The 23,092-nt window shown below is 35.3% G+C and overlaps 1 protein-coding gene across 1 annotated transcript in view; it reads right to left on the bottom strand.

Moving 5' to 3' along the window:
• The window catches only part of LOC111517636 (ATP-dependent helicase brm-like), a 98,000-nt gene that overhangs the window by 26,810 nt on the left and 48,098 nt on the right, over nt 1–23,092 (bottom strand). The window contains exon 3 of the mRNA XM_074169584.1: nt 1,431–1,648. Within this exon, the coding sequence (XP_074025685.1) occupies nt 1,431–1,648 (218 nt within the window). The remainder of the gene's footprint in view (nt 1–1,430; nt 1,649–23,092) is intronic.

The following is a 23,092-nucleotide window of genomic DNA, read 5'->3' as shown; positions in this document are numbered from 1 at the left end:
TTTGTTTCCAAGAAAGCCTGTTATAACAAGTTCAAATGAATTCCAGACATTTTTTTCTTTCATTTCCATTTTAGTGACAAAAGCTTTCATCTTTTAAAAGTTTTCTTTTGTCAGGCCCAACGAAGACTCCTTCTTTTAGTTTAGCATCGAATAGACCAGGAACCTTTTCAGAAAGATACTTGAAACAGTCTCCTTCTTTATCTAATGCTTTCACAAATATGATATGGAGTGGTGGAAGTAAGATTTTTTAGGATCCACTAAACTTTGTTTTTCAACAGGAATAAGACCCTTTCTTATTGGCCACACCTGCTTGACATAGTGTTGTTTCCTGTCACGGCTATCCCATTCACATAGGAAACATGGAAACTTAGTGTAACCACTTTGTTGACCTAGTACCATTGAAATAACTTTCAAGTCTTTCCACAAATGGTCCACTTATGATCAGAGTAGCTGAGCTTATTAAGAACAAATTCAAGATTTTCGTAGCATTCTTTCAAATGGACTGAGTGTCCAACAGGCACAGAAGCATATTGGTTCCCATTGTGAAGAAGTACAGCTTTCAAACTTCTTTTTGATGAATCGATGAAAAGTCTCAATTTCACTGGTTCATACGTTTTGTTGAACATTTCTACGACGCCGGGTACATTGTTGCAGAAACCTATGTCACCCTCTTGTGTAAAAAAGGGACAAATTCCCTTTCTCTAAATTGGTACCATGAAAATGAAACACCGGAGGCTAACATGGCTTTCTTTAAGTCTAGACCCTAAAACTTCTACTGAGGCTTTGGGAGGCCCATATCTCGTACTAAATCATTCAAGTCTGATTGAGAGAAAAGTTTAGAGTCATTGGTACCTGGATCATAGCTGTCATCACTGACGCTACTTCTATTATGTGTTTTTGCGACTAAATCGTCTAAAAAGTTGTCCAAGGTATCCGGAGGTGAAGGAATAGGCAAGTTAGGTCCATGAGGAACAGGGGGAACAGCTGAACGTATATTGGTGGGGTATGAAATATCCCATATCTGTTTTTTAAACAAAAATAACAGTCATCACTGTGATTTTTAGGCTCTTCCCAAACCATGGGTCCCCTAATTCAATACCAAAGTACAAAATACACCTTCCGAATAAAATTAGAAATATAACTTTGTTGCTTCTTAATGGTATAAGACCCACAAGTATAACAAAATACTGTTAACATCACTAGTTAAATGTCCTACAATTATTTTCATCGCAAACCTGTGTAATGATCTGTGTTATGATGAAACAAAAATTACTGAGTTATTTCATTGAATAAGTTCAACTTAAATATTTACTACTCTGCTGAAAAAGAGAATCATTAATTATTTAAAAACTAACTGCAATGTTCTTGCAGTTTTTGAAAGCTATTATTCTTTAAAAAAAAATGGAACGTATATAATTAACTTCGATTACCTTAGCTGGGCCATTTGAGACTGACTGAATACCGAATTCGATCCATTACTCCTAGCCCTCAAAGCCAACAACTGCGAATATCTCGGGTCTTCTTGCATGCCTTTTTCTTCCATGCTGTCGATTGCCCTTTGGAGAGCGCTGAGATTTTCTTGACCTTGAGGTGGGGGACCTTGCGGACCTGCATTCGAAGTGGGCGGGCCTGGTGATGGAGACATGTTCTATAATATAAAAAACAAGTTCAAATATTGAAACTTAAAAAAAAATAGAAAATCATTGTTAACTAAAAAATGGAACTAACATAGAACATTATGGAATTAGTATGTTTAGTCAGCCTGAAAATGTAGATAGAATAAATACATGTAAGATTAAACTGATATTCCTAGAATATGTTATCAAGGTAACTGGATATTTTCGTGTGAATTCGAATGATAAATTCAGATGAAGCATAGCGATAAAATGATAACACGTTGTTGGTGGCAAATATTAGTGGCCATCAAACTAATTACAGTTCTCAGGTGTAAATTTTTTCTATTATAGCTAATCTCATGGTTAAATGTAATCGATCAAAACTAATTGAAAAATGTTCAATGCCTAAATAACGGTATCAAATATTAACAAAAATAATAAACATAATAATGAAGACCTTATGAACATCGTTGCACTGATATTTTTCCTATAAGAAGGGTATTACTTATGCTATCATAAAAATCGTTCTATGCGAAACTTTATTCACTAAATATCACGTGTGACAGGTTCATTATTCACAATTTCGAAATGTAGATTCCTATAACACAAGCAATCATATCATTCAATATTTCGGTGTCAATATGCATTGTAAACTTTTTTCCTAATACAGGGTATATCTTGACGAGTTAACGCGATCTATATATAGAAAACTGAAAGTAGGGCGATTCTGAAAATTGATAGGATGGATGAAGAACTAATGGAGAATTTAACTGAAATATTTTCGTTGAGGTGACGTTTCGGGTTTCACCGGAAGTGACGTCATCTTTGTTAATTTTAATGGCACACCCTGTATTTCACCTCATTTTTGAAATATTCCCATGATTTAGATTCTAACTCAAGTATCATGAAAATGAACCGTTTTCGAGTTATTCGAGTTTTTTTTAGAAAAACAGATGCAGCCTCTCAAACATACGTCATTTTCATGTAAATTAACATTTTTAAAAATATGCAGCTAGTGAATCGTGATAATTGAAGGTTGAACCGATCACGCATCATTTTCACATCCTCTGAATAATCCACAGGATGCGCAAAAATTAGGTTCCAATAAGTGAATAAGAAAAATAAAAAATATCAACTTTTTCAAATGGGAACCCTCATTTTTTTCCTCAAGGTTCAATTCTATTATGAAAATAAGCCCTAGTTATGATACACTTTCCTATACCCAAAAGTTTCCCGAAATGTTGATATTTCTAGTAGGCTGCTGTCAACACAATGTTTGGTGACAAATGAAATAAAGTTGTTTATTGACAGATTCGTGCTCTCAGAAGGTAAAATATGGCTCGTGCTGGTTATAATAATCACGATTTCTTTAACTTATTGGTGATTTATGGCGAAAGCAATAAGGTGTTAACAAGAACATGTGATGCTTATGCTACAAGGTATCCAGAAAAACCAAAACCATCTCCATATATCATTAGAAGATTGATATTCATTCTTACGAATTTTGGATCATTCGAAAGGAAAATTATCAAAACTAAAACGGTGATTGACAATGAAGACAATGCGATTACAGTGCTTGGGTACTTCACTGCTTTTGCAGAAGCATCTTTGAAAGATGCGGCACGAGATTTGGGATTGAATAAAATATATGCAGAGAATATTAGCAAAACATAAACGGCATCTGTATTCTCATACTTTAGTCCATGGCCTGAAGCTATCCGATTGTGAGAGAAGAATTAACTTTGCGGAGTTCTTCATTATGAAAAATCAAGAAAACGACCAATTTTTGAGGAATATTATATGAAGCGACGAAGCGAAATTTACCAAAAATGGGATATTCAACAAGCGGAATTCTCACTATTTGAGCGATACAAACCCGCATTCAGTTCGGGAGCGTCAATTTCAAGACCGTTGGAATTTCAATGTTGACTGCGTTGTTGAAGACGACGCATTAGTGATGCTTCAATTCTGTGACGAAAATTTAAATGGTTAGTTGAAAAGTATTGAAATTGTATTGTTTTATTGATTAAAAAAAATATATATATATCACTCAAGAAAATGGCATCACGGTAGCTATGTAATAAACATTGATAGCATCTAGAAAATACATAACAGACCGAAAGGTATTTTTATTTTCAGGTGAACGATACCTAGATATTCTAACAAATCTCGATACGGATCATTTGGAAAAACTGACGCTCGCTGACAATTGAAAAATTTGGTAACAACATGATGGAGCACCTCCACATAATCATCAGATGGTGAAGATGTAATTAAAAGAAACTTATTACGACCAGTGGTTTGGAACCGACCGTCCTCAATAAATCCAAAATCATAAGTTTTGGTTATAGGGAAGTGTATCATAACTATGGCTTATTTTCATAATAGAATTGAACCTTAAGGAAAATAGTTGAGATTTTTAATTTTTCTCATTCACTTATTGAAGCCTAATTTTTGCGCACCCTGTGGATTATTCAGTGGACGTGAAAATGATGCGTGATCCGTTCAACCTTCAATTATCACGATTCACTAGCTGCATATTTTTAAAAATGTTACTTTACATGAAAATGTCGTATGTTCGAGAGGCTGCATCTGTCACTTTTTCTAAAAAAACTCGAATAACTCGAAAACGGTTCATTTTGGGTTTAGGGTATGATACATGAGTTAGAATTAAAATCATGGGAATAATTCAAAAATGAGGTGAAATACAGGGTGTGCCTTCAAAAATAACAAAGATGACGTCACTTCCGGTGAAACCCGAAACGTCACCTTAACGAAAATATTTCATTTGAATTCTCCATTAGTTCTTCATCCATCCTATCATTTTCAGAATCGCCCCACTTTCAGTTTTCTATATATAGATCGCGTCAAGACTCGTCAAGATATACTCTGTATAAATTGGCTACCGATAATAATTTCGATTTAGTTTTCTTACCATTACCAAAAGAATATCCTGGACAACTTACGCCATAGTTTAATAGTAATGAAAGCATCTCGAATAGTAATCACTAATTCGTTATTTCTTTTCTAACAACAATTAGAAATGCAATGGTTGAATATTTGCCCGCTTGTTCTAGTTGGAACAATACTTTTACTTGAATCACAAAACACCGGTATCACAAACAGCAGGTCCAAGCTCTATACTGACGGATTTTTACCCAAGATTGATGTTTTTGTCGATTCACAAAATAATTTTTTAGTAAATATTTCATCCTGACATGAATCCTCTGAATTTCTATCAATGAGGTCATCTGAAGGCCCTTGTTTATAAAACTATTAGATGTGGATGACTTCGGCAATCGAATAATTGACAATTGCAATGCCATAAGGAATACTCCAGGTGTTTTTGAATGTGTCAGTCAATCAATGACGAATCGACTGCAGTTGTGAATTTTATCTTTTACTCCAAGAACGGAAATTGTTGTTTTTAATTGACACGCTATTATTAGCTTCACCTGTACATATGTATGGTTGTTTGATTGTTTGTAACTCTTCTTTTCATTTCATATTTATTCCCGTTTGAATTACGGCATCTGTTTTCGACAGAATTATTGACATCATTACTTGATCTATTCGCGGGTAGATGGCGCTATACGTAGGGTAGGTCTAAAGTGCGTGGGTCTATTCGACCCTTCACCGCAACCCACAAGGGTATATTGTGGCTCACACCTATTCACACTCGGCCAAATGAACCCAGCTTCTTAATAACGAAGCCCATTAGTTTGTATGGTGAGTGGTCTTTCAGGTCATATGGTGAGAGTACGGATCTGCCGAACTCAAAGACCTGATTCGGTCCCCAGCGGGGCAGGCACAAAGTATATGCTCTGCTGTTTCATCATTTTCCAGACAGAGGCGTCACACACTGTCTTCCGACAGTCCAAGTTTCTGCATATGATGATTCAAATGACAGTGACATATGAGAAGGCCTGTTAGACATCGTAGTTCATCCCTACTGTAGTCCAACAACTGTTTGGAATCAAGCTTCGAATTGTGAATAAACGCCTTGGAGTGGGACAATCCTGGAAGATTCTGCCAGAAGTCCATAAATCTTCTTGCCATCCAGGTGTTCAGTGTTTGAGTGGCAAAGCACAAAGCGATGCCAATGACAGGTTCTGGTCCAATGAAGCCGCTTGCAGCACCCTTCTTTGCAAGAGAGTCCGCAGGTTCATTGCCTTCCAGGCCAGTATGGCCAGGAATCCAGACCAGAGACAATATGTTAAGTCTTCCTATCGAAGAGAGTCGTTTTTGGCAGTTTGCTACCAATTTAGACATTGCTCGGTAGGAGCCAAAAGCTTCCAAAGCCGCTTGACTGTCCGAGAATATTTTTATTGACTTGTGAGTGAGGTAGGATTTATCCAATCTCTCCGCACACAATTCAATAGCGTAAATTTCTACTTGAAATACAGTCGCATAAGTTCCTAGGCAGGTAGATAACTCTGCCCTGGGTCTGCGACTGAAAATACCTGCACCAGAACAGGAAGGTGTTTTTGATCCATCTGTGAACCTACAACTATCTGCTCTTAATATTTCCTTCCCCTGGAGGATCCAGTCCTATCTACTCGGGAATAGTACTTTATAAGACAGTTAGTAGTTGACAGTTGGAGGCATAAAATCAGAGGTCATTTTCAGAATGCTGTGACTTCCAATGTCAACCAACAGTCTGTTGCACTCTGCATTGAATTGATTTGTGCAATTGGCAATGTGCACAAGTCTCTATTCAGTCCATCTAGCCTCTCTTTCCAGAAAAATGTGGAGAGGAGGTAGATCTAGAAGGATCTCCATGGCCGCTGACAGTGTGGTACTGATGGCACCACTAATAACCAGACAAGCCTGTCTCTGTAAGCCAGAGAGATTCGCTTGGGCCGTTTTCTGTAAAGCCTTCGGCCACCAAGCAATTGCACCAAAGTGATCATTGGTCTGACAATCATCACATAATTCCAATGGAATTTGTTTGGGACCTAAACCTCAAGTTTTACCACAAATCCTTCGACATGTCCATAGAGACAGTCTGGCTTTGTGCAAAACTTTTTCCAATTGAGCGTTCCAGGTGAGTCTTTTTTCAAGGACAATGCCAAGATATTTCACCACCGTTCCAAATGGAATGACCACACCATTGAGGGAAATTAGCGTTAGATCGACCAATTTTCTTTTGGTGAAGAGGATTAACACAGTTTTGCTGGGGTTGATAGACATCTGCTCTGTACGTAACCTCCTTGATATAATTCGAACTCACTTTACATGTATTTCTTCATTTTAAAAAAGTATTTTTTTAATAACATGCGCACCTGCTGTCTCATTTGTAACCCTCCTTTGCGCGCCTGCTGCCTTCCTTGGGCTTGGTAGCTGATTTTCAGGCTCCCTCTCCGGAATCGGAAAATATCAATGGTCATTTTTCCAAACAATATACGGCTGATTGATCCCAAAGTTTAGATGAAATAAAGACTAAAAAACACGCTTTTATAGCATACGAAACTAAAAAATTAAAAATAAATATAGTTTTAAAAAACTAAAAAACACGCTTTTAAAGAACATCGAACTCAGAAGTTGACAATAATTCTTTTTAAAATAAGCTTGAAACAATAACGAACAATACTAGTATTATTGTGAAAAAAGCGACGGGCACTTGATATACAAAAAATACGGCACAAAGCGCCAACGCTTTTTTCACAATAATACTAGTATTTTTCGTTCGTTATTGTTTTAGGCTTATTTAAAAAATATATGTTTAACTTTTTTGTTCGATGTCCTTCAAAAGCGTGTTTTTAAAAGTATCTAATATATAAAAATGGATGTTTGTTGGTTGGTTGGTTGGTAAGTGATAAACTTCTACATCGCTCAACCGATCGTAATGAAACTTGACATGTATAAGTAATGAAAATTGAAGAAATTGAGGAACAAAATCAAGTTTTCTTAAGAAATATTGGGAGAATCATGTGCAGCAAGTGTTGATTTACTGCCGAAAATAACTCAAGAGCGATAGCAAAAAACATATGAAAATTTTTAAGAGTGGCGTAAAAGCAAGAATGTAAAGGAAAATCAGAGGTTTATTTTCCTAACTCGCTGTGGACCAATATTTCAATGTTGAAACTTGGTTTGAGAGTTTATAACAAAATTGAGAAACAAATCTCCAACCTTTCTTCGATGTTCAAGGCTATCAAGGTTGCACGTGATGTTCGCGTCTCCAATCAGGCGGATGGCTCTTTTCTGGATGGAATCCAGCAACTTCAGGGGAGATACTCCATACATGAGAACAATACTCCAAAAAAGGTCTGATCTGAGCTTCATGAAGCATCAAAAGTTACTGAGGTGTGTATAGTTTTCTGGTTCGGAACAGTGTTCCAAGCTTTTGAGAAGCAGCCTTTTCAATTCCAGCGACATGATTGTGCCAAGACATATTGGTGTCCATTTTAACCCCCAACAAAATTATCGAAGCAATAAGCTGAATTGTCTGTCCTGAGATTATTATTTTCTTGCCTTTTTTGGGAATAGGCTAAACGCGAGCAATCTTCCAACAAGAAACAAAAACCCCTTTGTAAGACAGGTTGAAAAGTCTGCAAAATAGAGTATTACCTACAGAAATGGTATTTTCGGATTTGGAAAATTATTTTCATTCTTGAGACGAAAGTCTGATGGATGCACACCAAAGAAAGCAACAATTTTGTCTGAAGAACAAGTAATTTTTTGTTGTAGGCAGATGATCATACATGGTTGCTTGATAAGGTTGTATTAATGTGTGGTATTTTTGGCGCCTGTAGACGTGACGAACTTGTTAAACTGACTGTGGATGATTTTGAAAGCACCAGTACCAGAGTTTTGGTTATATTGAGGTAAACTAAAAACAAAAAGAACAGAGTATTCGTCATTCCCAAAGAAGGGCTTCCTTTTGGTGCCTATGGTTTATACCAAAAATACGTAGATTTGCGGCTTTCAAATCTAGAAAATCGGCGATTCTTCGTTGGTTATAGGAATGGTAAATGTGTAAAACAAGTTGTGGGCATTCATACCTTCGGAAGTATTCCAAAAAAATCCTCACTCTACACAGGGAACTCGTTTAGCAGATCCATGGCTACTATGCTTGTAGAAAACGGTGGCGGTCTATACCATCGGTAAAAGAACTTGGAGGTCGTATATTGAAACTTCAGTTTCAAAGAGAATTAAGAAAATGAGACAAATATTCAAAATAATTCCTTGTTAGGTACAAGAAGTTTTCATTCAACAGATGAATTTTTTCCAAAAGATATCTCATAAGAATTGTTATCAACATTTCTAATGTGAAATTTTTGTTGTATGTCTTTTACTTGACTATTCCAATTCAATATTATTTCCTTTTGGGAAATACATTTTTATAAAAAATATATAATGTTGAGAAAAAAAGTACGACACTGTATTGTTTTTTGTAGTTTTTCAGATTAAGCTATTTTTTGGTCACATTTTTTTGTCGTATTCAGCTGCATTTTCGAGAAAAAAGTCACTCTAATTCATTCTAAAAATTATCGATGGACTACATGAAATAAAGACAAAAATAATAAATACTAGTTGTTTCCCGCGGCTTCGCCCGTGTAGAATTTGGTAGTTGTAGTACTAATTAGTACTATGTTGCTGAATCGCTGCTGTTCCAATGTTTTGACAGAATCAGAATCAACGAACTTAGGCGTGCGCAGCGTTATAGAACTATAACTACACTGAATAATCAAAATTTCAACTTTATTTCACTTTGAATACTACAAACACTTCAACTATAATTTAAATGTCTATCGCCTTACTAAATCACTTCGCGTACCGCACTGTAACGTCCACTTGACAGTGTCGATATCCTCGCGGCTAGCGTTTAAATATCGTAATCGAATGCTGTATAAATTTCGCAAAAGTTTCGCCGAAATCGGTAGCATTATTCTCGCTGAATCTAGAGTGGCAGGGAACATTGTGTATTCGCGCGCTCTTAGCTACGTCATGTTTGGTTTATGGCTACCAGTGGCGGCCGGCGTTATTTTCTTTCGGGCGTGATTTACAACAATATAATTGTGCTTGGTGTTGACCAAATACAGTTAGTTGAAGAATCATACTTCATACTTTCACTTTCCTTTCAACTGGATTTCTTGAAATAATAAGATGTACTGAAAGTTTTTACCTAGTTCGTCCTTTCCTATTAGCAATCCATATTAACCCCTACAAATAAGTACAGGTAAAAGACAGGTATATACGGAAATTTGAGTCCATAAAAGTTGATGACCACATCTATATTGAATTATTAGATAACTTTACGTGACAGAGCAAAGAATAAACAACTTCGAAGATATCAGTATTGAGAGGTGAGTACTCAGTGAATTTATTGTAATTTTGAAATGGTAAATATATTTTGTATTGACATTAACTGATGAACTAGGGAAGTGGATAACTCTTTTCACCACTGTGTATCTATACACGATGGATCCATCATTATGAGCGAACAGAACAGATTTAGAGATGTGTCAACTCTACTAGAGTTGAAAAAAGCCTCATGCTACTAATAATGTATCAAATTACTTGACTTGAGTTCACAATTTTCAAAAAAAAACAATTAATTTATTAGGCTCAAGCTATCTTTTTTTGAAGTGAATAAATTCCACCAATGTCATTGAAAATCATACAGAACGCCAAATGATCATTTCTTCACTAAAGATGAATAAAGTAAATTAATTATTTATACAACTTTAGTGTTGCCGACCACATCTTATAGTGACTTTTAATTATTTTTGAAATTTATTTATTTAGTGTAACACAGGTTATGTACCTATACTGTAGTAAACACAGCTGTATACGCACACTGAGCTCGAATTCTATAGGCAACCAAGCTCAGTGTAGCGAGAAAGACAGCTTAACGCCGAACCAGTGGGAAGAGAATCGCACAGTCACTTGGGCCTGGCGACCCGCCAGAAATTGGCTTTGCGTGCGGCTATAGAAGTTTCACATCTAAAAACGTTCCATTCTTGTCTTGATGAGCATACCTTAATTGATAACATTATAATTTTCAGGTAGATACCGAAAGGATACCTATGGATTCTGATAGAAAAGTGGTAGTTGTCAATAACATTCCCAACCAATGCTTGAATAGTGGCTGTGGCTATCAAGGATTTTCTATTGATCATCAAGTGTTTTGTTCGTTCAGGCTTGTTTTCTGTCCGCTAATGATTCCAATTGGTTGTGATTGGATGGGAGCCACGAATGAAGCAAGTAAACATTGCAATGAAGAACATCGCGATCTTGTGTTTCCGGATGTAATGAAAATTGAGATACGTGATTTCACAGACATTCAATTGGAACGTTGTGGGGTATTCGCCTGTTTTGCGTTCAATAGGTTGTTCAGATTCTCCATGGATTTTGACTCATCAAAAAGGCTATTGAGAACCGGCTGCTACTACTTTGGAGAACTAGCAGAAGAAGGACGATTTAGGTACAAGATATCGTTTATCAAAGAGAGCAGTCATGTCCTAGCTCCAGAATTTGGTAGTGTTTGTTTCCCTTTGAAATACGACGAACAATGTCTTGATGACGATTGCTATTTGGGCATTGATTACTCATCCTGGGGAACATTTTGCGATGATGCTGGAACATTGCATCTACAATTTCAATTATTTGATGATGCTGAGGAAGGCGATTCATCACTTGTTGATGTGTTGAGGTTGTAACCGACGAGATTTGGTAACCATACGTAATAGAGGAGGCGAAGATCGTTGCGTAAGCTTATTCAAATTTTTCAATGAAGTTGGTGTAATGTTATTGAGGTTTTTGTACTTTCAGCCTTTTGCGATTTGTCTGTCGCACCCATTTAAATTGTTTATCTATTTCTTGAAGATGTGTTTTTCGTATTAGGGTAGTAACAGATAAAATATAATTATTTGAATTTATTTGTGCATTTTTTGGCTGATGCGTGTTTCGTATGTTTTACATTTGAACATCATTTTCATTTTAAAGAATATTTTCTATGATGTCACCTTTTCAACCATGAAAAAAAAAGTTGTATGTACGAGTATACACGTGACAAGCGGGGTGCAGGGTACAGTTCATAATTCAGAAAAGACGTTTTCAAATGAAAGCGAGTTGCAGCGATATTTTGGCCAAATACAGTTGTTGGAAATATTATGCTCAATTGAATAACTTTATCGACGAATTTTTGTTATTTTGGCTTGCGGAAATCGTCAGATTATATATTTTTCGTTATCCTTGAATTATTTCCTTCAAAATAAAAAAAAATTGCTACGCTCGAGAATATCGAATTGACGTTATTTTTTTACAACTTTGCCCCTTTCTTTACGTCACTCTCAAATTGTCAGCTTACAGGAATATACACTTTTTAGCAGGTAATTAACTCATCCTACCTTAATCTGACGCGCTCGAGAATTTCTGATGATCAATTTTTTTTACTAATCTGATCCTTTATCCTTGACAGGCAGCCTTATATATGGGGCTCATAGTTGGGAGAGGTATTTAACCGGGTACAAGGTTTCCCCCTGTATATTAATCTGCCGCGCTTTAGTAAATCCCGAAATCCCCGCTTGGGCTCCCCTATTATTAGGATTTACGATTCAGATTTGCTTCCAAGTGTCATAAGTAGTGACGAATCATGGTTATCTTGTGACCCAAACTATTGGTTATACCAATCATCAGACCCACACTATTGGTTATACCAATAGTCTGGGTCACAGACTATTGGTATAACCAATAGTCTGGGTCACAAGTTCCTGTTTTTGGAACTACTGTCCAAGGGCACCGAAAATTGTGATCCTGAGCTCATTCGATTCGGAATAACCTCTAGCAGCTTTCTGACAGATTTCAAGAGGAGCTTGAAAAATTTGAAAAACTATGATCAATTTAGTAAAAAAAGGGCGATTTGGTTTCGGAAAATATTAAAGATATCCAAAATTTGAAAACAGATCTTTAAAGTAGAGGAAATTTCCTTAAAAACAGTCCAACCTCCCGGAACTCTATCACCAATATTTATAATTTTAATTTAGAGGCGAAAATAGCTCTAAAACCGGGCGATGCGCGTCCCGCACGCGCTGACCGATACGGACCTTTGAACGATAAAAATTGTTTTAACCAAACTTTGAAGCCTTCGGGCCATAATGATTTTTTCAGTTTGTTCCAAAGGCCAATTTCTGCCCTTAACTATATTTCTAGACTAGGATAGTCGCAAAGTGCGTGACCAATTATTTGTTAGTTATTAATATCCTTAAACTTAGATACTTGAGTTGAGTTTTATTTGTCATCATTTCTATCGTTAAGTTTAACTTGCAAGTAAATTAAACCGAGTAATTATCATTCTGTGTTTTCTTCTTCATCTTATCACAGCAATAGTAACAACAATTAGGTGATCATTGGCTGTCGCGGGCCGCAATGATGACACTGGCGGGCCGGATACACAATTGTAGATATCCGTATGAAAATATAATTTGGATTTATTGAAATAATAAAGGTGTGCCTTAAGTTTTTACCTAGATCCTCTTTCCTATTAACGAACCATATTGATGAATACAGGTAGAATTCAGGTATATCCGGGTGTACAAAAGTTCATGACCACATCTATTGAATCAGTATATAACTTTACTTGACAGAACAGAAAGTTCAATCGGAAGACTTCGAAGATATCAGTAGTGAGAGGTGAGTCCCAGTGAATTTATTTTAAAAATGTTAAATATATTTTGTGTTGACATAAGCTGATGAACTAGCGAAATGGATACCTCTTTCCAAAACTGTGGAATAAAAGATGTATCTATACACGATAGATCCGTTATTATGAGCGAATAGATTTAGAGATGTGTTAACTTGGAATAAACTCCACTCGAGTTGAAAAAAGTCTCATGCTGCCACTTTCATCAAAAGACTTGGCTGAAGTTCACAATTTTCTATAAAAATCTGTTAGGCTACATATGTGGAAGTTCCTCCTTGAAATCACTCTTTTTGAAGCGAATAAATAATTTTCTATCGATGTCATTGAAAACCATAGTGAAGTAATTATTTATGTAGCTTCTGTAATGTCTGACCGAAAGTTCTTTTTGGTTTCGGTCGAGTTTAGGCGAAAAAACGGGTTTCGGTTTAGTTTTGGTTTCGGCGGCGAACCTGCCGAAACTACGTTCGACAACGAAACTGCATTCGTGAGTTCTCGCGCGGTGATCGGTCATGTTCGGCGCGTTGAATTTCATACAAGCGAGGAAGACATTTTGCTGCGTCCACGTGCCTAATCATGTCGTGACTTGCTTTTTGATTTACTTTTCTTATTACCTAAATATTAAGTACATATGGTGCTATTAAATAACTTAAATAAGTAATTTTATATGTAATATTTTTGAAAAACCATTAATAATATTCAAGACAAGAATCTTCACCTACTCAAATAAACACCTTGCCTATTTTAAGTATTTTTAAGATGCAATTATTATTATTTCTTAAATAAGGGGTTGTTATTTTGCATTGTTGATTATCAATAAGTAAAAATTAAGAAAACTGCATAACGTTGTAATTTAAAGTTAAAACAAATGAAGACCAATGATTATAGGTAATAACGTTTTCTTTATTTTTTCCTCAAAACAATCCTTGTAAGGAAGTTTCGGTTTCGGCCGAAACTGAGACCGTTGCCGAAATTCAGTATCGGTCGGATACTAAGCTTCAGTACCATCGCCGGCCAGAACTCGAGTGGACTTAAATTAGTCAATCAAGTTGATCTATCTCCAAACTGACTAAATAAAAAAATTAACGATTTTTTTACTTAGTGGACCTCAATTGATCATATTGCAATTTTCAGGTAAATACCGAAAGAATAACTATGGATTCTGATGCAATTGCCATTAACCTCCCCAATGAATGCTTGAATAATGGCTGTGGCTATCGAGGACGTATGTTTATCCATCGTGGGATTTGTTCATTGAAGTTTGTTTTGTGCCCACTGCGGTGTCATAATCGCTGTAATTGGATTGGTCCTACGAAGGACGCGAATGCCCATTGCTTCCAAGTACATAGTGATCTTACAATCTCGAGTACAAGGGAATTTCAGATACGTAATTTCAGCAACGTTCATTTGAAAAGTCGTGGAATATTCATCTGTTACGCTTTCAATAGGGTGTTCAGATTATCTTTACATTTTCAGTGTACAAAAAAGTTATTATGGACTGGTTGCTACTATTTCGGGGAACCAGCAGAAGAAGGACGTTTCAGGTACGAGATCTCGTTTATCAAAGAGAGCAGTCATGTCCTGGCTCCACAGTTTGGTACCGTATGTTGCCCTTTGAAAACCTACTATAAACTTTTTGATGCCACGTGCTGTTTGGGCATTGATTTCTATTCCTGGGAAAAATTTTGCGATGATGCTGGAACATTGCATCTACAATTTCAATTATTTGATAATACTGAGGAAGGCGATTCATCACTTGTTGATGTGTTGAGGTTGTAACCGACGAGATTTGGTAACCATACGTAATAGAGGAGGCGAAGATCATTGCGTAAGCTTATCACATTCAATTTTTCAATGAAGTTTGTGTAATGATATTGAGGCTTTTGTACTGTCAGCCTTTTGCGATTTGTATGTCACACCCATTTTGATTGTTTTTCTTTTCTTAAAGATGTGTTTTTCATATTAAGGTACTAACGAATAAAATTTAATTATTTGAAATTATATGTGTATTTTTTATTGATTGAAAAGAGAGCATGCACATCAACAGTACTGTTTGGCTGAAGCACGAATGCATGTTTCGGATGTTTTCCATTTGAACATCATTTTCATTTCAAAGAATATTTTCTATGATGTCACCTTTTCAACCCTGAAAAATAACTTGTATGTACGAGTATACACGTGACAAGCGAACTGTAGGATATGGTTCATAATTCAGAAAAGTCGGTTTTGAATAAAAGCGAGTTGAATTACAGTAAAAGTGTATTGCAAATGAAACGAACGAAGTTTATTTAAAAATTGCTGAATTATGACAAAAAAATCGTTGCATGCGAATCGCTTAGGTTTTGCGATTCAGATTTGCTACCAAGTGTCATAACTAATGACGAATCATGGGTATATGGCAAAAGCAAAAATCATTTTTATTAAAATGAACTATTTACATGCCTACATTTCATGAGTACCTCTACCTTAAGGGTAGAGTAGCAAAATGACTCCAGATAGATGCGTCCCCGCCGAGAGGAGGCGGTGGGGAACGCCTCCGCGATGTTAAAGGGGGCGGGGATGCTCACCCAGAAACATAGACTTTAATAAAACATCTAGGTAATATGCCTCCTGCCGCGAAGGCTTATGTACATCATTACATGGTTTTGATATTCAGGTCAATCAAATAAAAACATAGCTGTCGATGTGTTGTTTAGCTGGATACTCCTGGAAAAAGTTATGAAAAAACCAGGACAGAATGTCTGCAGGAAGTTGTTTGAAGTGTTTATAAGCAAGCCTTCGGATCAAATCCGTAATCGGCTCGACTTTCGCTATGCCTCGTAAACGCTTCAATGAAATGTATCGATCATTATCAGCCACGATACGAAGCACCTTATTCTGCACCGTATCGAGTCTCCGCAACGGAGTCCTCTTAAGGCTACAGGACAGAACAAGGACAAGCGTACAACATAGCTGGCCTGATAATTTGCTTGTATATCAGGAGCTTGTTGTCCACACTCAGTTTGGAATTTCGTGCAATGAGAGGCCGCTCCCGTTCTCTGAATTGCCACACTCAAGTGCTCATGAAAATTCAAGCGCTTGTCCAGGATAACTCCCAGATACTTCGCACTTTTCTGTTCTTCCACACACTTTCCTTGAATCCTCAATTTCCTGAATATCTTCACGTCGGTGAATTGACAAGTTCAGTCTTTGACGGATTTAGCCTTATCTTATTCCTCTCCATGTACGGTACAACCAACCGATCCAGGTGAATCTGTATTTAGCGTGTTGCCACCTCACTAGAGTAAGAATGAGCATATATGGCAGTATCATTTGCATATATGCCTAAATTCGTTTTTGCGAACATTGGAAAGTCATATGTATACAGAGAGTATAGGTGTGGGGATAAACAGGACCCCTGCTTCCATTGAAAAATCCGTAGACTCTGGTTTAGTAATGAACTTGCACTACCACTCTTGTGGGCTACGTTCGCGGAGTGATTTTTAGTTTTTGCTGTTACACTACCGCACTCACGATCAGTTTGATTGTCCGTGTTTCCTGGCGTCGGCGTCGATGGTCTGCTCCTCGCTCTACCCCGTCCTAGAGAAGGTCTGGTCTTTGGAACTTTCATTTCTTTTACAGTCGTACAGTCGTAGAGAAGAGTATACAGGCTCCGGGGTCCGGCCCCGGAGGTAATTTCGTGGTACTCTTTACCACTTCCAAATTTCCAATATCAACGGAAAGTGAAGAACACTTTTACACTTAGAAAGTTTTTTCCTGTTTTCACAAAAAGTCACATAAAAACTGCAGCGACTACAAATTAAACACAATCTGACACACGTCTGTTCCCAGCGACTGATCGAGACGAATTCGCCGCTGAAGCGATTGAAGTGAACATACACAATATTTTCATACAGATATCTGTATGAAAATATAATTTGGATTTATTGAAATAATAAAGGTGTACCTTAAGTTTTTACCTAGATCCTCCTTTTCTATGAACGAACCATATTAATGAATACAGGTAGAATTCAGGTATATCCGAGTGCACAAAAGTTCATGACCACATCTATTGAATCAGTAGATAACTTTACTTGACAGAACAGAAAGTTCAATCGGAAGACTTCGAAGATATCAGTAGTGAGAGGTGAGTCTCAGTGAATTTATTTTAAAAATGTTAAATATATTTTGTGTTGACATAAGCTGATGAACTAGCGAAATGGATAACTCTTTCCAAAACTGTGGAATAAAAGATGTATCTATACACGATAGATCCGTTATTATGAGCGAACAGATTTAGAGATGTGTTAACTTGGAATAAACTCCACTCGAGTTGAAAAAAGTCTCATGCTGCCACGTTCGTCAAAAGACTTGGCTGAAGTTCACAATTTTCTATAAAAATCTGTTAGGCTACATATGTGGAAGTTCCTCCTTGAAATCGCTCTTTTTGAAGCGAATAAATAATTTTCTATCGATGTCATTGAAAACCATACAGAAAACCATTACGCCACTATAGTCTGGTTCACATGTACTCGATTTAGCTCTTTTTGGTGACATTTTTCAGCCCTGTCCAAAAATTACGACCAAGGTGTCATTCGATTCGTATTTTTGCCTAGAAAGTTTAAGGAAAGGTCCGAAAACGCGGGATAAAAATTACAAAAGTTATAAACAACTATAGTCTATTTCAAAAGAGTGTAGAGTAATAAATCATGAAGTGTCATAAAATTTGCCTGAATTTCGTTGTCGTCCATGGGCGTAGGCAAATCTTAGGATTATTAAACTTAATAATTAAAGTAAATTAAAAATTACAGACATAGATAATAATAAAAGGCCATTTTTGGGAAGTAATTTGGTCTAAAACTAAGTACCTACATGTATTTAGGTAAGTAAAATTTCTTAAAAAAAGATTAAGATTAATTTTAGTGGTTCTTGTAAACTTATTTAATATGCAATTTGGGTTCATATACTTGAGCATGATTTCTCAAAAAAGGGTTAACACTTAGTTCCGAGGTGCCATGTCATTATAATAATCCCTTTTTGACCCTGCCCACCAATCATGCAATACCTATTAAACCCAGGTAATTAAGAAAAAGGGTTTAAATATATTGTAATGGTGTCTTAAACATTCGAGTTATAATAGTAATTGTTACTACACCAATTAAACGTACAGTGATATTGTGATATAGAAATAGTGAAAAAGTTATAAAATGGGGACATTTACTCCAAAGAAAAGAAGTGTAAAAAATTCTCCGTTTGCGAAAAAGTTATAATTTTAAATGTATATGATTGCATAAAACACGATCACCCTAGTTTGTCTGTGCAAGAAAGTGTTGAGCGATGTGCCCGAATGACTGGAATTGGACAGTCCACGATTTTTAAATTATTGCGAGAAAGAAAGATATCAGGCCAGGTAAGTCCATGCAAGAGAAAATCAGGAAGACCAATAAAAATCTTAGATGAAGACACCAAATGTGACATTCGAAGAAAAGTTCATTCGTTTTATTTTAAAAAGGAAATACCCACTCTTGAAAAAATATTTATCGAGATAAGCCAAGATAACGATATTCCTTTGATATCCAGAAAACTTTTATGGAAAACTTTAAAAAGTATGAATTTTGCCTGGGAAAAGCACAATCGAAAGGCACTATTACTGGAAAGTGATGAAATTGTTTGCTGGAGACGAAAATATTTGACAACTATAAAGCAGTACCGCAGAGAGCAAAAGAAAATTTTTTATCTTGATGAGACGTGGATAAACGAAGGTTATATAGTCAAAATAATGTGGCAAGATAAAAATATAACAAGTTCTCGCCAAGCTTTCATAGAAGGCCTTTCGACGGGTATTAAAGTGCCTTCGGGAAAAGGGAAGAGGCTTATAATTGCTCACATTGGAAGCGAAGACGGATTTTTAAAAGGAGGTTTGTTAAGCTTTGAGTCGTGCCGGACGGGAGATTATCATGAGGACATGAATTCGGATGTCTTCGAAGACTACTTCGGGGAAATGTTAAAATTTCTTTCAGCTGATTCGGTCGTGGTTATGGATAATGCAAGCTACCATTCAAGGCGCTTAGAGAAGGTACCAACTTCAGCTTGGAGAAAGCAAGAAATTATTAACTGGCTGTCAAATAAAGGTATTCAGTTTGAGACGAATTCAGTAAAGAAGGAACTACTAGCCATAGTAAAACAACATAAATCTCGCTTCATGAAATATGCCGTAGAAGATGTAGCAGAAAAGTATAAAGTAACTGTGCTGCGCCTACCGCCATATCATTGCGAATTAAATCCTATAGAACTTATATGGGCACAAGTTAAAGGATATGTTGCAAGGCACAATACCACATTTAAAATGAAAGATGTCAAGGTATTGTTTGATCAAGCCATTATGGAAATCACATCAGAAAACTGGCAAAAAGCAATCCAGCATGTTTTAAAAGAGGAAGATAAAATGTGGGAACTGGACAACTTGGTCGATCAGGTGGTTGACCCTATAATTATAACACCAGGGGATGATGACAGTTCTTCGGATGAAGACTATACTGATGTAGAATAATTTAATTGAATTGTAAATATACTGTAGCGGGATAAGCAATCTGGACAGAGACCAGTGTATCAGTGACAGTGACACTTTTGCTTAGGTTAGGGTTTAGAATTAAGGGTAGTCTGAATAATTATTTTCTCGGAAGGTTCTCGAAAATTGTACCTAGTAATCTCTAGAACATTCAATTAGGGTATAAATAGAGTGTTGTTAAACGTTAAGGAAAGTTCACAGTTTTAGTATTGTTCAAGTGTCAAATTGTAATAACGTATCCAGTAAAGTTCTTGTCGTTTTTGTGAATAAATTGATTTAAAGTCCCCACAAGTGTTTCAATACGTAAAGTTCGTTCGTGTGTGTTTGTGAGTATTTCCCGATTTCGGTTCGTATATATTTTATTGTTACATTTTATATTTTTTTAATAACACTGTTCTGCTGTATTAAATTTTTATTTCCTTTAATATAATTTTTATGAATGCATATTCTTTTGGCAATTATCCCACTAGCGCGCCTCTGGCTCAGTATTTATCCGTCGATAACAATGGACAAATCCCTTAAAACAGGGTGATACCTACCTGCTCTTTATGAAACGACATACTTTTGCAATGCGGACTAGGGAAGTGACAGAATTTATTGACGGATCACCCTGTAGCGCTTTTGAATACTTAATGAGATTTTATTACTCTACACTCTTTTGAAATAGACTATAGTAGATTGCCACAAATGAAACAACTCACAGAAATATCAATGGCCATTTTTGATAATAAATATGTTTACAACAAAATTCCAGACGAATAAAATACACGAACGATACGAACTACTTCACTGTTAACTGAATACTAGAACTGTATGGCATGCTCTGGAGATATATAAATGATGTTCAGGTTAGGTATAAAGGTAAACTCTCCAAATCCGTAAGCAGATGTTTCGTCCACGTAACAAAAGAATATCGCATACAGGTTATAAACCGGAATTTTATAGTAATTTAAAAATTTGTGAGCATTAAAGGTTTTTAAAGTAATTTAAAAATTTGTGAAATTTAAAGAAGGTTAATGAGTAAACTCATTAAAATTAAATTAACAGAATGACTGATTGCTTCATTTAATTTTCTTAAATTCCATACAAATATGACAATAAGTGAATGTTAATGATCCTACAACTAATAAAAGTGCAAGTAATAAAATCCTTATGATTGATTTATTGTTACATGACACGAAGTTTATGCTGAAAAGCCTTAATTTTTCTTTTTTTAATAAATAAGGATCAATAATTAAATAAATAATAGGACTACAACTTTAGTAAAAGGTTTAAATTGTTAATAAATTCATAATGAACAAAGAAGACTTGAAGCATATTTATCATAACTGCAATAGTTTGAAAGTTATTATAATTATAAAAGCGAAGGAGCGAATGAAAAAGACAAGTATCAAGGTATCACAATATTAAAAGTTTTATAAAAAATAGAATAAATTAAAAAAAACACAAAGTTACTTTTATTATAGAACAAAGTATTGAAAAAAAATTTGTTTATAACATTTTTTTTAAATAAACAATTAAAAAAAGAATTAAAAAAAGTTTTTTCAAAACCTTGAAGAACAATAGAATTTATGATTAAAAAAAAAACGGTTCCTTAATTTTAATATTTAGTTGCAAAAAATGATTGTTAATTAACAAACGCATTTTTCAGCAACAAATTTTTTTTTTAAGAAACCATTTTTTTTTTCTAAAAATCATGATTATTTTCAATTAAAATAATGCAAAAAAAATTCGATTTGCTTATAAACAATGTATTTGTTTATAATAAATTTATTAACAATAGCTATGAAAATAAAAAAAAAATTATTGATTAGTTTTTAGCCATGAGACATTGAAACAATGAAAAATTAGAAAAAAAATTGTAATGTATTTTTTATAAAATTATAATTTTCAATTGTCAATAAAAAAATAGAAAATAACAATTTTTTTATTTTGGCAACGGTAATCTATTTTTTTGCCTATTAAAGATAACTTCACCAAAGAAAAAAAATGCCAGGGTTTTAGTTTCATAATCATAGGGATTTTTATATTATCTTTCAATTCAGAAAAAGTTATCAATTAACAAATTTATAATTAACGTTAAAATTGGGATAAAAATTTTTTGACTGCGGATTATTGTTTATTGATGTATCCCAACATTACATGAATTTTTTCATTCCTTAATATTTACATTTAATATGTTTAAATAATTTTTTTTGTTTTTATGTCAGAATGGCGAAAGGCGCGCGGAAGCCAGACTACCCGCTTTTGGCTCTATTTTCAGGGCTCTGTAAAAATTATAAATAATCGAGGTACAGTTTCGGGAGTCCGGACTTTTTTTACGCAAATTCATTGATCTTTTCAAATCTTTTTTCAAATTTCCAAAATTTTGAAAATTCTCGGAGATATTAAAAAAAAACTAAAGTCCCACTTTTTTTTCACTTAATTGTTTATAACTTTTGTGATTTTTATCGGCGCTTTTTCGGACTTTTCCTTAAACTTTCGAGGCAAAAATACGAATCGAATGACACCTTGGTCGTAATTTTTGGACAGGGCTGAAAAATTTTACAAAAAAAAGTACATGTGAACTAGACTACTATGAGCATAAATAATGTGAAGTAATTATTTATGTAGCTTCTGTGGTGTCCGACTGAAAGTTCGGTTTCGGTCGAGTTTCGGCAAAAAACGGGTTTCGGAGGGAAACCTGTCGAAAGTACGACCAAGACCGAAACTGCATTCGGGAGTTCTCGCGCTGTGATCGGTCATGTTCGGCGCGTTGAACTTCATACAAGTGACGAAGACATTTTGCCGCGTCCACGTGCTTAATCATGTCGTGACTTACTTTGTGATTTACTTTGCTTACATAGAATTCCACGAATATCGTGGAAAATAGACAAAAGTGTGTTTTTGTAGTGTATCCTCAGTGAACATGAATTTCAACAAAATAAACAAATCATCAATCAAATAAGTATTAAGTAACAACTTAAATAAGTAATTTCATATTTAATATTTTTGAAAAACCATTAATGATATTCAAAAGAAGAATCTACACCTACTCAAGTAAACACCTCACCTATTTTAAATATTTTTAAGGTGCAAATAATATTTTTTCTTAAATAAGGGGTTGTTATGTTGCTTTGTTGATTATCAATAAGTAAAAATGTCGAAGACTGCATCAAGTTGTTATTTAAAGATAAAAAAATTAAGACTGACTGATTATAATAACGTTTTCTTTATTTTTCCCTCAAAACAATCCTTGGCAGGGATGTTTCAGCCGAAACTGAGACCGTTGCTGAAATTCGGTTT

The sequence above is a fragment of the Leptinotarsa decemlineata genome, unplaced genomic scaffold (assembly GCF_025532065.1).
Source record: "Leptinotarsa decemlineata unplaced genomic scaffold, Ldec_3_MD MMD2_P_RNA_scaffold_5, whole genome shotgun sequence".
Taxonomy (NCBI): domain Eukaryota; kingdom Metazoa; phylum Arthropoda; class Insecta; order Coleoptera; family Chrysomelidae; genus Leptinotarsa; species Leptinotarsa decemlineata.
This window is presented reverse-complemented; position numbering and strand designations above follow the sequence as displayed.